General features: G+C 52.2%; 2 protein-coding genes and 1 non-coding gene across 3 annotated transcripts in view; 2 read left to right on the top strand and 1 right to left on the bottom strand.

Moving 5' to 3' along the window:
• Positions 1-2,907, top strand: part of LOC130492835 (kinesin-like protein KIF19) — a 32,306-nt gene extending 29,399 nt beyond the window's left edge. The window contains exons 20-21 of the mRNA XM_056866621.1: positions 2,235-2,699; positions 2,855-2,907. Of these exons, the coding sequence (XP_056722599.1) occupies positions 2,235-2,699; positions 2,855-2,907 (518 nt within the window). The remainder of the gene's footprint in view (positions 1-2,234; positions 2,700-2,854) is intronic.
• Positions 2,908-7,989: 5,082 nt separating this feature from the next.
• Positions 7,990-9,257, top strand: CHST12 (carbohydrate sulfotransferase 12). The gene has a single exon (XM_056866416.1). It carries the CDS (start codon positions 8,002-8,004, stop codon positions 9,247-9,249), a length of 1,248 nt encoding a protein of 415 aa, XP_056722394.1. The 5' UTR covers positions 7,990-8,001; the 3' UTR covers positions 9,250-9,257.
• Positions 9,258-10,514: 1,257 nt separating this feature from the next.
• Positions 10,515-10,583, bottom strand: TRNAV-GAC (transfer RNA valine (anticodon GAC)). Its single transcript has one exon. It is a non-coding gene; the product is annotated as a tRNA-Val (tRNA).
• Positions 10,584-16,033: the final 5,450 nt, after the last annotated feature.

Below are 16,033 nucleotides of genomic sequence, written 5' to 3'. Positions count from 1 at the left end.
GACAGAGGTCAGTTCCTCTGGCGGGAACAGATGCTTCAGAGGGTGGACACTACGGCATTATACCAACCTTCTCCTTCTCTCTGGGGTGCCGAAGCCAAGAGGGGAAAGCCAGCTCCCGGGTGGGGTGGTGGTGGCAGAACCTTTCTTTGGGTTAGCAAGGATTCAGAAGCGTGAAAGAGCTGCCGGGTGGGCATGGGGAGCTGTCAGAAAGAAACTGTACTTTTTTTCTCAGTAGAAAGCAGCATTTTTGAGGGGGGGGGGTTGGATCTTAGCAGGGTGAAGAGAAAGATCAGCGGGTGAATGAGGCACAACAGAAGAGCCCTTCATCTCCGATGGACCGTCTCCAGGTTCTCCGCTGTCCTGGCCCGAACTGCTGATGTGTCTCCAGTCAGATATATATATATATATATATATTTGGTTTGCAAAACCCTTTTCCCTTTTTTTGGCAAAGGGTGAGATCATTCTGGCCGGGCGGGGCGGCGGAGGGAGAGAAGGAACGTGGGCAGCTGGGGATGAGCAGGAGAGGGTCTCCAATGGGTTTCGAAGCAGGGGGAAATGGGAGATCTTTGATTGTGTTTTATCATTTATTTATATTACTGTGTGAGCCGCCCTGAGCCCAGCTTTTGCTGGGGAGGGCTGGCTATAAGTCTAAGAGCCAGCGTGGTGTAGTGGTTAAGAGCGGTGATTTGGAGCGGTTGAGTCTGATCTGGAGAACCGGGTTTGATTCCCCACTCTTCCACATGAGCAGCAGACGCCAATCTGGTGAACCGGGTTGGTTTCCCCACTCCTCCACACGAAGCCAGCTGGGTGACCTTGGGCTAGTCACAGCTCTCTCAGCCCCACCTACCTCACAGGGTGTCTTTTGTGGGGAGGGGAAGGCGATTGTAAGCCGGTTTGATTCTGCCTTAAGTGCTAGAGAAAGTCGGCATATAAAAACCAACTCCTCCTCCTCCTCCTCCTGTTCTTCTTCTAATAATAATAATAATAATTGAATAATAATTGCAACAGATGACAGAGGTCAGTTCCTCTGGCGGGAACAGATGCTTCAGAGGGTGGACACTTCGGCATTATACCCCACTGTGATTCCTCCCTTCCCCAAACCCCAATCGTATCATAGACATGGGTCACTTTGCCTGCTGCGGGCATGAGAATCAACCCAACCGCAGGACTCTGGTTAGGGCTGCCAACCTCCAGGTACCAGCTGGAGATCTCCCACTATTATAACTGATCTCCAGCCGACAGAGATCAGTCCCCCTGCAGAAAACGGCCCCTTTGGCAATCGGACTCAACAGCATCGAAGTCCCTCCCCTCCTCAGGCTCCGCCCCCCAAACCTCCAGGTCTTTCCCAACCTGGAGCCGGGAACCCTAACTCTGGTCCCCTCTCTAGGGTTGCCAACTCCAGGTCGGGAAATTCCTGAAGATCCGGTGCGTGGAGCCTGAGGAGCATAACAACATAAGAAAGGCCCTGCTGGATCCGATCCAGGCCCATCAAGTCCAGCAGTCTGTCCACACAGCGGCCAACCAGGTGCCTCCAGGAAGCCCACAAAGAAGACGACTGCAGCAGCATTTATCCTGCCTGGGTTCCACCGCACCCAAAATAATAGGCCTGCTCCTCTGATACTAGAGAGAGTAGGCATGCAGCATGACTAGTATCCGTTCTAACTTTTCTCCATGGATATGTCCACTCCCCTCTTAAAGCCCTCCAAGCTGGCCGCCATCCCCACATCCTGGAGCAGGGAGTTCCACAATTGAACTCTGCGTTGTGTGAAAAAAGACTTTCTTTTATCTGTTTTGAATCTCTCGCCCTCCACCTTCAGCCGAGGACCCCGCATTCTAGTATTATGGGAGCATTACGGGAGAGGGGCTTCCTAGAGGCCCCCGGTCGGCCCCTGTGTGAACAGACCGCTGGGCTGGATGGACCGTGGTGCGGCCAAGCCTGGTTTCCCTTATGCTCTTATGTCCAGGACGGAGTTGTCGCGTGGTGTGAAAAAAAATGCTTCCTTTTCACCTGCTTTGAATCTCTCGCCCTCCAGCTCGACCGCCGCCGGCTCCCCCCTCGCCCAAGCGCGCATCCCCTCCCAGCGGGACGCACCCCCGCAGCCTGCAGCCCCCGCCGGCGTTCCGGGAGATCTCCAGCCCCCACCGGGAGATCACCAGGCCCCACCGGGAGGTTGGGAACCCGGCATCGACCCCCCCCGTCCCCGGCTGCGTGGCGGGCCCCCCACCCTCCGCAGGCCGGCCTTTCTCGCGAGAAGGGGCGGCGCAGGAGCGGCCGGAGGAGGAGCCGCTGGCGGGCTCCTTGTCGGGGAAGCGCCTCCGCCGCCCGTCGAGCAGCCCCGGGCAGGAGGTGAGGAGGGGGAGCCGGGCTGGGGCGGGGAGGGGGGGAGAGCCCCCCACCCCCGAGGGCGAGGGGGACCAGCCGCCCCGAGCGCGCCCCTCCGTGCGCAATGGGGACCGGCGAGCATCCCGGGGCTGCGCTCCAGCCTCCCACCTGGATGCCTCGGGGGGGGGGGGGGACCGGGGCGCGCGCTCCCGACCTCCCCACCCGCGCGGCTCCCGATCGCCCCTCCGCGGGATGCCCGGACGCCCCACCGGACATTCCCCCGAGGGCTCCCCGCTCGGCCCGCACGCCGCCGCCGCGGGGCGCCCGGGGAATGTCCGGTGCGCGCGGACGGAGCGGGCGAGGAGCGATGGCCGCGGTGGGAGAGGGGGGCGGCGGCTTGGAGGGTCGCAAAACGGGGGGGGGTCGTCTCTTGTGCCCCCCCCCCCACGGCATCTAAAGAGCCATTTGCTTTTTTGGGAAGGATCCATCTCACCGCTGTGGCTCTGGGAGATTCGTGACCTGTCCCTTTAGGCCAGAAGTTGCTTCGGACAGGGATGGCCAGATCCCTGGACCGAGCTTTTTGAGGGGAGGGGCCGTGGCTCCGTGGTAGAGCCTCTGCTTGGCGTGCAGAAGGGTCCCAGGTTCAATCCTCGGCCTCTCCAGTTAAAGGGACCAGGCAAGGAGGTGATGGGAGGTGATGGGAAAGACCAGGAGGTGATGGGAAAGACCCCTGTGACGCTGGAGAACCATTGAGAGGGGCCGTGGTTCCGTGGTAGAGCCTCTGCTTGGCATGCAGAAGGGTCCCAGGTTCAATCCTCGGCATCTCCAGTTAAAGGGACCAGGCGAGTAGGTGATGGGAAAGACCCCTGCGACGCTGGAGAGCCATGGAGAGGGGCCATGGCTCCGTGGTAGAGCCTCTGCTTGGAATGCAGAAGGTCCCAGGTTCAATCTCCAGCATCTCCAGTTGAAGGCACTAGGCAAGGAGGTGATGGGAAAGACCCCTGTGACGCTAGAGAGCCATGGAGAGGGGCCATGGCTTCGTGGTAGAGCCTCTGCTTGGCATGCAGAAGTTCCCAGGTTCAATCCCCGGCATTTCCAGTTAAAATGACCAGGCAGGTAGGTGATGTGAAAGACGTCTGCCTGAGACCCTGGAGAGCCGCTTCCGGTCTGAGCAGACAATACTGACTTTGATGGACCAGGGGTCTGATTCAGTATAAAGCAGCTTCATGCGTTCATGGTGATCTGGGAAAAAGACCCTCGGCTCTGGTAAAATTTGGAAGTCCGCATTCGCAAGTGGAAAAAGACTAGATTTTGTGCACCTTCCAGCTTGGGATACTTTGGAACACAGGAACAGACTGGAGTGGGCTGGGTAGGTGCTTGAGGTAGGGCAGGTACCACTTGAGAAGCAGGTGTGTGGGAGAGATGTCGTTGCCATGGCGATGGCATCGGAGCTTGGGCGCCGGGCTAGGGGGGCATGGGCCGCTTTCTGGCCTGGCGGGGTGGGAGAAATGCTTCCCTTTTTATTTTATTTGGGCGAGGGGCAGCTCGGCAATCTTGGAGCTGGAACAGCTTCGGCCTCCGAGGAAGGACCGGGCCTAAAACAACAAACACAGCGCATAAACTGTGGGACTCCCTGCCCCAGGATGTGGTGATGGTTGCCAACTTGGAAGGCTGGAAGAGGGGAGTGGACATGTTCATGGAGGAGAGGGGCATTCAAGGCTACTAGTCAAAATGGATACTAGGTCCCAGGCTGAGGTCTTTTGCATGACCATTCAAGTGTCAGTCAGCTCTCAATGCCCCCCCCCCCCAGTGAAAACAAGCCCTCAGTCGCCAGCGTGGTGTAGTGGTGAAGAGTGGTGGTTTGGAGCAGTGCACTCTGATCTGGAGAACCTGGTTTGATTCCCTGCTCCTCCACATGAGCGGCGGACGCTGATCTGGAGAACCGGGTTGGCTTTCCCACTCCTAGACATGTAGCCAGCTGGGTGACCTTGGGCTAGTCACAATTCTCTGAGCCCCAACCTACCTTACAGGGTGTCGGTTGTGGGGAGGGGAAGGGAAGGTGATTGTAAGTCAGTTTGATTCTTCCTTAAGTGGTAGAGAAAGTCGGCATATAAAAACCAACTCTTCTTCTAGAATCATAGAGTTGGAAGGGACCACCAGGGTCATCTAGTCCAACCCCCTGCACAGTGCAGGGCATTCACAATTACCTCCCCCCACACCCCCAGTGGCCCTTACTCCATGCCCGCAAGATGTCCAAGATGCCCTCCCTCTCACGATCTGCCAAAGGTCAAAGAATCAGCCTTGCTGACAGATGGCCCTCTAGCCTCTGCTTCAAAGCCTCCAGGGAAGGAGCGCTCCCCACCTCCCGAGGAAGCCCGTTCCACTGAGGAACCGCACTGTTAGAAAATTCTTCTGGGGGTATGTGCAAAAGAAAGTGCATTCCAGAATTATTTCTTGCACCAAATGCAAGGCTTTTGGCAGGGGGGTTGCAAAGCTAGGTTGGCGGCAGGCCGTTGCGGGCTGTTATTCCGAGGAAATGAAAAGCAGAAACTGAGGAAGTTGTTGAGGCAACGCCCGGGGTATGACAGCATCGCAACCCGAAAAAGGCAGAGTAACCAGCGACACACATGAAGCAGCCTTACACTGACTCAGACCCTTGGTTTTTCAAAGTTAGTATTGTCTCCTCAGACCGGCAGCGGCTCTCCAGGGTCTCAGGCGGAGGTCTTTCACATCACCTCCTTGCCTGGTCCCTTTAACTGGAGATGCCGGGGATTGAACCTGGGACCTTCTGCAGGCCAAGCAGAGGCTCTACCACTGAGCCACGGCCCCTCCCCGATCAGGACTGTGGCCCAGGGAGAGCGCGGGCTCCGTCCTTCCCCAGATGCCATTTCCCCCGACCCAAAGCAGCCCCCTTGGTGCAATTTACACGTGCGTGTCAAGTTTTCCCTCCAGGCAAACATGGCTTCCAGGATCTTTTTTCAGGGCGTGGGAAGGAAGGTCGCGATCTGAATCGGGCCTGTGCGCACCGAGGGGGCACAGAACACCAGAACGCGGTGTTCTGACTTGTGACTCGGTTGGGAATGCACCCCCCAGAAAGGCCAAACCCAATGAGGTATGCATGCAAACTCATTGTTATACCTGGACACCCGCCAACGGCCCATTGTGATTGTCACACCTTGTTTAAAAAGAACAACTCTTATGTTTGGTGGCTGCATAAGGTGTGAAATGGCCCGTGAGGTGTATGCGCAAATGCAGAACGAAAATGCCTGCCCGTTTTCCGTAGGGCTTGATTGCACACTGCGATCCGCTTCAAAATTGCTCCACGCAGGTGTAATTCTTCCTCGGCGTCTCATCCTGCGGGCTGATCTTCCATGTTTGGAGATGTGCATTTTGAAGCCATGGGGGGAAAGGGTGGGGAGGTGGAAATTTGGAGGGAAAATGAAATATAGAGTTGAAAGGGACCACCAGGGTCATCTAGTCCAACCCCCCGCACAATGCAGGAAACTCACAGCTCCCTCCCCCACACACCCCCAGTGCCCAGAAGATGGCCAGGATGCCCCCCTCCCATGAACTGCCCAAGTTCATAGAATCAGCATTGCTGACAGATGGCCATATCATACTTTCTTATCGGACTTACATTTATTTTAATGCGTCAGCCACATAAAATGTACTGTTTATGACTTAGTATATCAAGCCCCTTTACTTATGTTACTTTCTTACACAGAGTGACTCTCTTCTGAGCGCAGGCTGTCAGTCTGTTTAGGATTGCGGTGTTAATTTTCTCCCTTTACAGGAGGGGGCCGTGGCTCAGTGGCAGAGCATCTGCTTGGCAAGCCGAAGGTCCCAGGTTCAATCCCCGGCACCTCCGGTTCAAAGGACCAGGTAGTGACATCGGACCCACTCCCAGGGTCCTCTTGAGACCCTGGAGAGCCGCTGTCAGCCTGAGTAGGCAATTCTGTCTTTTGCACATTTCTCTCTCTAATATTGGGAAGAAGAAGAAGAAGAGTTGGTTTTTATATGCCAACTTTCTCTACCACTTAAGGGACTCAAACCAGCTTACAATCACCTTCCCTTCCCCTCCCAACATTTGATTTGAAGAAGAATAAGAATAAGAAAGTTGGTTTTTATATGCCGACTTTCTCCACCATTTAAGGGAGACTCAAACCGGCTCACAATCACCTTCCCTTCCCCTCCCCACATCAGACACCCTCCGAGGTAGGTGGGGCTGAGAGAGCTCTAACAGAGCTGTGACTTGCCCAAGGTCACCCAGCTGGCTTTGTGTAGGAGTGGGGAAACAAATCCAGTTCACCAGATTAGCCGCCACTCATGTGGAGGAGTGGGGGATGAAACCCGGTTCTCCAGATCAGACTCCTCCGCTCCAAACCACTGCTCTTAACACTACATCACACTGGCTCCCAGCACATGAATACACATATATGAAGCTGCATTATCCTGAATCAGACCCTCGACTTATGGCGACCCTGTAGGGTTTTCAAGCCTTGTAGCTTGTAGCAGACTGATAAAACAGTCCAAAGCAGGATAAGATTGGGCTGTAAAATGCAAATAGAAGAATAAAATTAGAATTCTTTGTCGGAGCTCCGGCTGGACACGGCCGTCAAGCCGGGAATGAAAATATTAAAATGGGGAAAGGGTCCAAAGAAAGGGAGAAAAGGGGAGTAGAAGTAAAATAAAGCAAGGTTAAAAACTCTGAATGTGAAACGAGCCTTAAGCGTCTATAGTCTCACAATCAGAAACGGAGCCAATAAAACAGCAAAACGAAGATAAAGGCTTAAATAAACTTAAAACAGGCCTTGGCAGATAAAAAGAGACAAATAGGAGCCCTCGTTAAAAGCCAATTAAACGCTAAAACAAGGAAAAATAAAATCAGTTAACGAAGCACGTGTCCTTGGGCGTCCTGCAGTATCACGCCGGAAGTCGGAAGCAATGCCGCTTTTACGAGGAACTTCGATCACATTATATCTCCCCCCTTTTAACATACAAATCTAATGCCTCTGTGTCTGACATAATGCCTTTTCTACTAAGCAATAGGGATCCCAAGGCTACATTGTCAGTGGCAAGATTCGTTTCAGTCCTTATATCCCTCAAACACTAGATATATATCAATGGATCAAAGAGCTTTTAAGGGATAAAAGGAAAGGAAAAGGAAGTCAGAAGTGGCTCTCTCCGGTGGTCCGGTTCGAATCTAGCCAAAGTCTGTACGGCTGATGTGTTTGTTGGGTTTTCAAGGCAAGAGACATTGGGAGGTGGTTTGCCATTGCCTGCCTCCACATCCATGGTATTCCTTAGAGGTCTCACATCCAAATACGAACCATGGTTGGAGCTGAGGTCACCCAGCAAGCTTCCATGGCGCGAGTGGGGATTTGAACCTGGGTTTCCCGGGCCCTAGTCCGACACCATAACCACCACACCATGCTGACTCTCGATTTGGCATTAGGCGGATTCATATGTTCATGTTGGAGGTTCAGTTTGAAAGGACGATTTCTGCCCACGCTGTCCTCTGTCTATTTTGTGTGTGGGGGGAAAAAGCCATTTCATTTTCCTTTTGATATCCTTGCAGGATCCAGACCACCCACGAAGCACCATGCTGTGTTTCAGATGTTTCCCCTCGAGCCGGAGGTGAACTGAGCGGAAAGTAACCTCTGAAACTGCTGACCAGGATGACCAAAGCGCGGCTGTTCCGTCTTTCGGTGGTGGTGGGCTCTGTTTTCATGATCCTGCTGATTATCGTGTACTGGGATAACGTGGGAACGGCTCACTTCTACCTACACACATCCTTCTCCAGGCATCATGGGGTGCTTCCTACTGTTGTTAAGGATGACGGCCGAGGCTCTCTGTCGGACGTCGATGAGTTTTTAGAGAAACTCCTGACTTCTGAACTGAGGGACCGTGTCAACCGGAAAACGGAGCAACCGCCTTTGCAGGCTTCGAGCCGGCCTGTTGTCAACAACTTGGAGGAGAATGTGAGAGGTTATGACTGGTCTACTCGTGATGCCCGAACGATGCTGGACCAAGAGAAGATACAGGCCGAGAGAAGGAAGACTCTGAGGGAATTCTGTGCCAATTCCAGCTTTGCCTTCCCGACCAAGTACCGCTCGTTTGAGGACATTCCCAACTACGAGCTGAACCACCTGATAGTCGACGACCGTCATGGCGTCATTTATTGCTACGTCCCCAAAGTGGCATGCACCAACTGGAAGCGGGTGATGATTGTGCTGAGCGAGAGCTTAATGGACCAGGGTGTCCCTTACGTCGACCCCTTGGATATCCCCCGCGAGCACGTCCACAACTCCAGCACTCACTTCACCTTCAACAAATTTTGGCGCCGCTACGGCAAGTTCTCCCGCCACCTCATGAAGATCAAGCTGAAGAAATATACCAAGTTCCTCTTTGTCCGCGACCCCTTCGTCCGGCTCATCTCGGCCTTCCGCAGCAAATTCGAGCTGGAGAACGAGGAGTTCTACCGCCGGTTCGCTATCCCGATGCTGAAGCTCTACTCCAATCACACCAGTGTTCCTACCTCGGTTGGCGAGGCCTTCGAAGCGGGCCTCAAGGTTTCTTTTTCAGATTTCATCCAGTATTTACTGGACCCTCGGACGGAGAAGCTGGCCCCTTTCAACGAGCACTGGAGGCAAGTGTACCGCCTCTGCCACCCGTGCCAAATGGAGTATGACTTTATCGGCAAGCTGGAGACCTTGGATGAAGATGCAGCTCACCTGCTGCAGCTTCTCAAGGTGGATCGTCTCCTCCGCTTCCCTCCCAGCTATCGGAACAGGACAGCCAGTAGCTGGCAGGAAGACTGGTTTGCCAAAATCCCCGTGGCATGGAGGCAGCAGCTGTACAAGCTTTACGAAGCGGACTTTGTACTCTTCGGCTACCCCAAACCTGAACACTTGCTTAAAACCTGAACGAGACTGATCTGAACAGAGTGTTCAGAAAACCAAAACAACTCCCGTTTCAAAATACAAACGCCTCTCTGCCTACGTTAATGCCCTCAAGTGTCTTGTGCACCATTGTCTGGCTGCAAGATCCTCGGAATCCCCTACCAGACGAAGGGTTTCCCTGTTCCTTCATCTGTTCCTTTTCTTAAACGTATCCTGTTGTTCTGCCATTAGGATATCCCTCTCTCCATCCTGCCACCGTTTTCTTTTTGAATGCTTTTTATTAGTACGTTTTTTTAAAAAAAGAAAGAATTAATATATTAAAATATTTAATACAAAGTCAGTTGTGCAAAAGGGGGAGGAAAAGGATGCGCCTTCTTGTTTTTATCGGCACAGTGGTTGTTGTTAGTGTGGCTGAGTATAATGTAGTAGACATAATTTTGGGATGAAATCAGTGGTGATTCAAAAATAAGTAGATACTGAAAGGACCGTTAGAAGAAGAGTTGGTTTTTATATGCCGACTTTCTCTAAGGAAGAATCAAACTGGCTTACAATCACCTTCCCTTCCTCACAACACTCAGTGAGGTAGGTGAGGCTGAGAGAGCTGTGACTAGCCCCAGGTCACCCAGCTGGCTTAGTGTGGAGGAGTGGGGAAACCAACCCGGTTCACCTGATTCGCGTCCACCGCTCATGTGGAGGAGTGGGGAATCAAACCCGGTTCTCCAGATCAGAGTCCATCGCTCTTAACCACTACACCACACTGGCTCACCACGCTTAGCTGTGATCACAGCTGTTGCATGGGAATTGTAGGTGTGGTGGGGTGCCGGAGAGTAGTTCTTCCCACTGCAAACACTTTCCAGTTCTTCATACCAGTCAATGGAGCAAGTAGAATCCACCCCATTGGCCGGTTGGACAAAGAGCTGTTCACCATAGCCGTGCGGTATAGCGTTAGAGTGTCAGACTAGGGAGGCCCAGGTTCGAATCCCCACTCTACCACAGAAACTTGCTGGGGGACCTCAGGGCCGATCACACCCTCTCAACCAATCCTACCTCGCAGGGTTGTTGTGAGGATACAACAGAGGCGAAGAGAACCACGTAAACCACTTTGGGTCTTCATTGGGGAGAACAGTGGGGTATAAATAACGTACACAGGAACACATGAAGCTGCCTTATACTGAATCAGACCCTTGGTCCATTGAAGTCAGTATTGTCTACTCAGACCACCAGCGGCTCTCCAGGGTCTCAGGCAGAGGTCTTTCCCATCACCTACTTGCCTAACTAGTCCCTTTAACTGGAGATGCCAGGGATTGAACCTGGGACCTTCTGCATGTCAAGCAGATGCTCTACCATTGAGCCACGGCAGTCAGCGTGTGGGACTATATTTGTCCCGCCTAAATTTAGTTTTTGGACCATTTCAGAAAAGAGGATTGTTTCGTGATTTGTAAATATTTTCGAATGGATGAGCCCCACTTAATTCTTCCTGCCCCTACTTAATTTTTCCAAGCCACCTCAGAGAGCATCTGCCGTGTGCTTCACCACCAACATCATCTTGGTTGCCCTCACCTGTACTTTTTCAACCTCTGCAATGACCTCTGCAATGTGGGGATGGCTGCCAACTTGGAAGGCTTGAAGAGAGGAGTGGACATGTTCATGGAGGAGAGGGGTATCCATGGCTACTAGTCAAAATGGATACTAACCATGATGCAGATGACCCCGCGTTCTGGTATTATGAGAGGGAGAAAAGTTTCTCCCTGTCCACTCTCTTCACACCATGCATCCTCTTATAGACCTCTATCATGTCTCCCCTTAACCATCCCCTTTCCAAGCCAAACAGCCCTAAGCGTTTCAACTGCTCCTCATAGGGCAGTTGCTCTAGTCCCCTGATCATTTTTGTTGCTCTTTCCTGCACCTTCTCAAGTGCTCCAATATCCTTTTTGAGGTGTGGTGGCCAGACCCCTGTGAGGTAGGTTAGAGCTGAGAGGGAGGGACTGGCCCGAGGATACCCCTGCTGGGGTAGTGTGCGGAAGTTGTTGAGTTGCACATCAAGCTGCCAATTTCATCTTCAAGTACTTGAAGGGCTGTCATATAGAGGAGGGGGCTGAGTTGTTTTCTGTTGCTCCAGAAGGTCGGACCAGAACCAACGGGTTGAAATTAAATCAGAAGAGTTTCCATCTAGACATTAGGAAGAATTTTCTAACACAGCTTTTCCACAGTGGAACAGGCTTCCTCAAGAGGTGGTGAGCTCTCCTTCCTTGGAGGTTTTTAAGTAGAGGTTAGGTGGCCATCTGTCAGCAAGGCTGATTCTATGACCTTAGGCAGATGATGAGAAGGAGGGCACCTTGGCCATCTTCTGGGTGTGTGAGGGAGTTGTGAATTTCCTGCATTGTGCAGGGGGTTGGACTAGATGACCCTGGTGGTCCCTTCCAGCTCTATGATTCTACAGGGTGTTTGACCCACGTATGCCAGGAAGAGGGATTGGAAAGAGATGGGGTCCTAGATCAAAGTGCCGCTTCCTGTAGCGTTGCCCCGGCGGTTGCTGAAACGCTTAAGGACTGGCGGCGTTTCGAGGCTGAAATTCTACCCCCGAGGGCCGAGTCGCAGAAGTTCAATTTTACGCCACTCCCAATCTCCGTGGTTCACCCAGGGTGCATTCGCTGCAAACTGAAACAGCTCCCCTCGCTGCCAAAAACCTTGGAATGTGTGAATCACAACTAAGGAGGGGGGGAAAGCCTTGTAAGGTTTCGGGGCAACCGACGAGCCAGCTTGTCCCAGGGGAGCTGTGCATGTTTTGATAGGAAATAAGGAAAGCGTTAGCCGGCAGTGGAAAAATTTGTTTTCTGAACGCCGAAGCCAAGGGACTTGGCTTTATTTAGGGTGGAGGTGGCTGCCAAGAGGCAGAAATGGAGACGCGAGTGTCGGGGGCGACGCCCTTGATTCGAATCCTGAAATGCAGAAGGGTGCGTCGCTCTCTGGTGGGGAAAAACTATGTGAGTGCTTGCTCCAGTGCTTAATCTGGAATTCAACTGAATGGTGGTGTAGTGGTTAGCGGATTGGACTAGGGACTGGGAGACCCAGGTTCGAATCCCCTCCCACTCTGCCCCGGAGGTTGACCGTGGACTGTAGACGCTCTCGCGCAACCTAAACTACCTAACAGGGTTGTGTGTAAAGTGCTGTTAAGTCACGGCCAACCTACGGTGACCCTGTAGGGTTTTTAAGGCAAGAGATGCTCAGAGGTGGTTTGCCGTTGCCTGCCCCAGCGTAGCGACCCAGACAAAGAAGAGTTGGTTTTTATATGCCGACTTTACCACTTAAGGGAGAATCAATCCGGCTTAGAGTTGCCTCCCCTTTCCCACAACAGACACCCTGTGAAGTAGGTGGGGCTGAGAGAGTGTGACTAGCTCAAGGTCACCCAGCTGGCTTCGTGTGTAGGGGTGGGGAAACAAATCTAGTCCACCAGATTAACCTCCACCGCTCATGTGGAGGAGTGGGGAATCAAACCTGGGTCTGCAGATCAGAGTCCACCGCTCCAAACCACCGCTTTTAACCACTACACCAAGGGAGCTTTGACCCTTGAAAGCTCATACCCCCAAAATCTTGTTGGTCTCTAAGGTGCTGCTGGGTTCGAATCTAGCTCCTACTGCAGACTAACTTGGCTACCCCCCTGAAACTAGAATTCCTTGATGGTCTCCCATCCAAGTACTAAGGTCAACCCTGCTTAGCTTCCAAGATCTGACAAGATTGGGCTGGCCTGGGCCATCCCAGTCAGGATGCCTAACCAGGTTACTGGGAACCAGGCTAATTTCAACACTTCCCCATAGCGATTAATTGGGACTCATGAACGGGATTTATCAGCTGTCACCTGCCCAGAGGACCTCTGATGACCGAAACCTCATGTGATGGGAGACAGCGTTGTGTAGTGGTCGGAGTGCCAGGCCCCGGTTTGATTCCCCGCAGCGCTGTGGAAAATTGCTCGGGGATCTTGGGCCGATCGCCCACTTGCAGCGTGACCTACCTCACAAGGTCGTTGGGAGGATAAAACCGGTTTGGGAGGGGGGAGGAGAGGTACAAAAAACAACCCCCCTTCTTCGAAAAACCGCTTGAAAAGAACACGCACAAAAAACCTTTGTTCCTCACTTCTGAACAAGGAAAGAACACACACAAAAATGTTGTTCTTCTCTTCCGAACAATAATCTTTGTTTTTGCTTGGCATCAAAATCGCACATAAACACACACACAGGTTCCAGAACGGGACATGCAGATGTGAACAGATCGACTTCGAAAGGTAGTTACCCTAGGTCATGCCACAACGCTACTTCATTTTGTATTGTAACCCCCCCCCAAAAATAAACCCAAATACGATAATTCAGGAGGAAAAGAAGAATGCAAACCCCCACAAAGTGGCAAACCCAGGTGGCGGAGGTTCGGGACCGGCCCTTCGACCCAGCCGCTCGGCTCTTAGGTTCAATCTACCGGTCTTGTGGACGTAACGCCTGTCTCCTTCGTGGAACGATCAGGCTGGGCGGGTGGCAACTGAAAACTAGGCCTATCCAGGGATGCGGGCAGGATTCCCCCATGTGGTTACCCACCTCGCATGGAACACCCATCTGGTTTTTAAACGGCGCACCGGCGGGCGCGGACGATCAAAGGCTGCCCGCTTCTCCCTTTCCTTACTGCATACTATTCCTTGGGCTTGACTTCCCCTGTTTTCCATTTTTGCTCAAGTTAGAGCGTCCCTCTGCCTCAACTCCAAACGCCACCCCCCCAGCCTTAAAACACAACACATCTTTATTCTCAGGAATCGACCCCCGGACGTGAAACCTTTCCTTTCTCCCCGAAAGTCTTCATTTCAAAGTGCAATCTGGAAGAAGTCTGCACTGTGTTACTGACCGTAACACATCCCGTATCTTGAGTTTTAGCCACGCCGGCCGGTTACGGGTGCCGAAACTCAAAAGGTAGGACAGTGGTTTTGAGTTATGGCATCTGTATATACTACAAAGAGGTAACAAAATGTACACGCTACTCCAGACTTTCACAATTTTCAGAGAGTGCGAGTTTGTGGTTAGCAACAAGACAGGCCGGGAGAGCACTGTACAGAAGTCCCCCCGCCCCATTCTTTACCGACACGCACACTGGGGAAGGAAACGTCAGAGATCAGGTGGCCGAAGTAGCGGCTGTTTCTACCTTCCCCTGCCAGGAAGTAAAAAGATGATCTGGGATCGCTAGAAGGAGGGTAGGCTTGTGGGAGATTTCTAATGCATGGGGCCCGTCGGCTATTGACTGGTGTGGAAGACCCCAGGCCGTTCGGACACAATTTTCCAGTGTAGTTACTATTTTAGGAAAGGGCTAATGGATATTATTGAGTGGGGGGGGGGAACGCGGCCCAGTAGCAGCGGTGATTTTCACAGAATTCATCAACTGGTTCGAGGGTTGGGGGATTATTCCTGTGAGGGACGGGTGTTTCCACTGAACAGAACCCTCCGATCCCGTAAAATTTAGTGGTATCATCATTCATAGCAGCGTAGGGTGTGCCGGAGAGCCGTGATGGGATCAGGACGAGAACGAGACAGGAAGCACGGGGCCTCAAACATCATGAGGTTCCCCTTTTTCCCCCGGCTGCACCAAGACTGCCGGGATTGTAGCAAACTGCAATTTGTTCCTGAGATCTTTCTCAGAGGCCCTGTTTTGGGCACCTAGAAAGGGACTTCATGGTGGTGGCCCCTGAGACATTTGTCTGGCACAACCTGGCCTGGTGTTTTGGCGCCACACTCGTTTCAAGTTCAGCTTTTCCCTCAGTTATACGATTTGCGAAATCGGATTTTGTTGCTTTGTTAACCCGTTTTTATCCACCGGCATTGTCTGGTGCTATTTTGCATTTCTAACCCCGTTTGCTTCTCGGACAGCAATCCTGGTTATTTTAGTCGCTGTAGCTGTGGGCTTTTGCCAACTGTTTCAAACAATGCTTATGTGATTCATTTGGATTGTTTTAAGGTGCAGTTTCAGTGCTTCAAATTGGATTTCTAATAGCATTAGTCGCCTCGAACATATTTTAGAAAAGGCAGATTTTTTTAAAAAAGGTCTTAAATAAATGAACAGCTAGATTCGTCCAGTAGCAACAAGATTTTTGGGTATGAGCTTTCAAGAGTCAAAGCTCCCTTCACCACACTCAAAAGCACCTACCCCAAAAATCTTTAAGGTGAAATCGGACTCGAATCTAGCTGTTCTACTGCACACCAACATGGCGAGCCTCTGAAATTTAAATGAATGGATGATAACCTTGCTAAGGTTTGGAAGGTGCAAACTGTGGTTTGTTCAAAACCAGGAAGTGTTCCGTCTTATTGTGGTGAACAAAGAGAAGGGGTAGGGAGCTCACAGGTCAAACGGCTTCCATGGCTAACTCCTGTCCCGCCAACTAACCAACCAACCAACCAACCAACCGTGGTTTCTTCCAATGTCCAAATGCTATAGGAAAGGGTATCTAAATCACAGTGTCCACGAGGCCCCAATTCACATTCGAGTTTCAACTTCTACAGCAGGTTGCATTCAGAGGCTTAATTTACGGAGACTGATTGTGTGCATGTTGTCTGGCAGTGCTGCAAGTAATAAGTATTACTACGAGAATAAATTAAAGGGCTTCCCCTACTTCGGAAAAATTCCAGTTCTGCGAACAATGCAGCTGCAACCTCACCCGTCCAGAGCCGTGGGGCTACGTAACCCCCAAACTCTCGCAATGGCTCATCACGCTCTGGAGTGCCACCGAAACAAAAGATGCCGCATCCAGCCGCAACCCCCGGCCGATCATATTGTCATTCGC

Source organism: Euleptes europaea, chromosome 21 (genome assembly GCF_029931775.1).
Source record: "Euleptes europaea isolate rEulEur1 chromosome 21, rEulEur1.hap1, whole genome shotgun sequence".
Classification (NCBI taxonomy): domain Eukaryota; kingdom Metazoa; phylum Chordata; class Lepidosauria; order Squamata; family Sphaerodactylidae; genus Euleptes; species Euleptes europaea.
The sequence above is the reverse complement of the archived record's forward strand: the minus strand, read 5'-3'. Positions and strand labels throughout refer to the sequence as shown.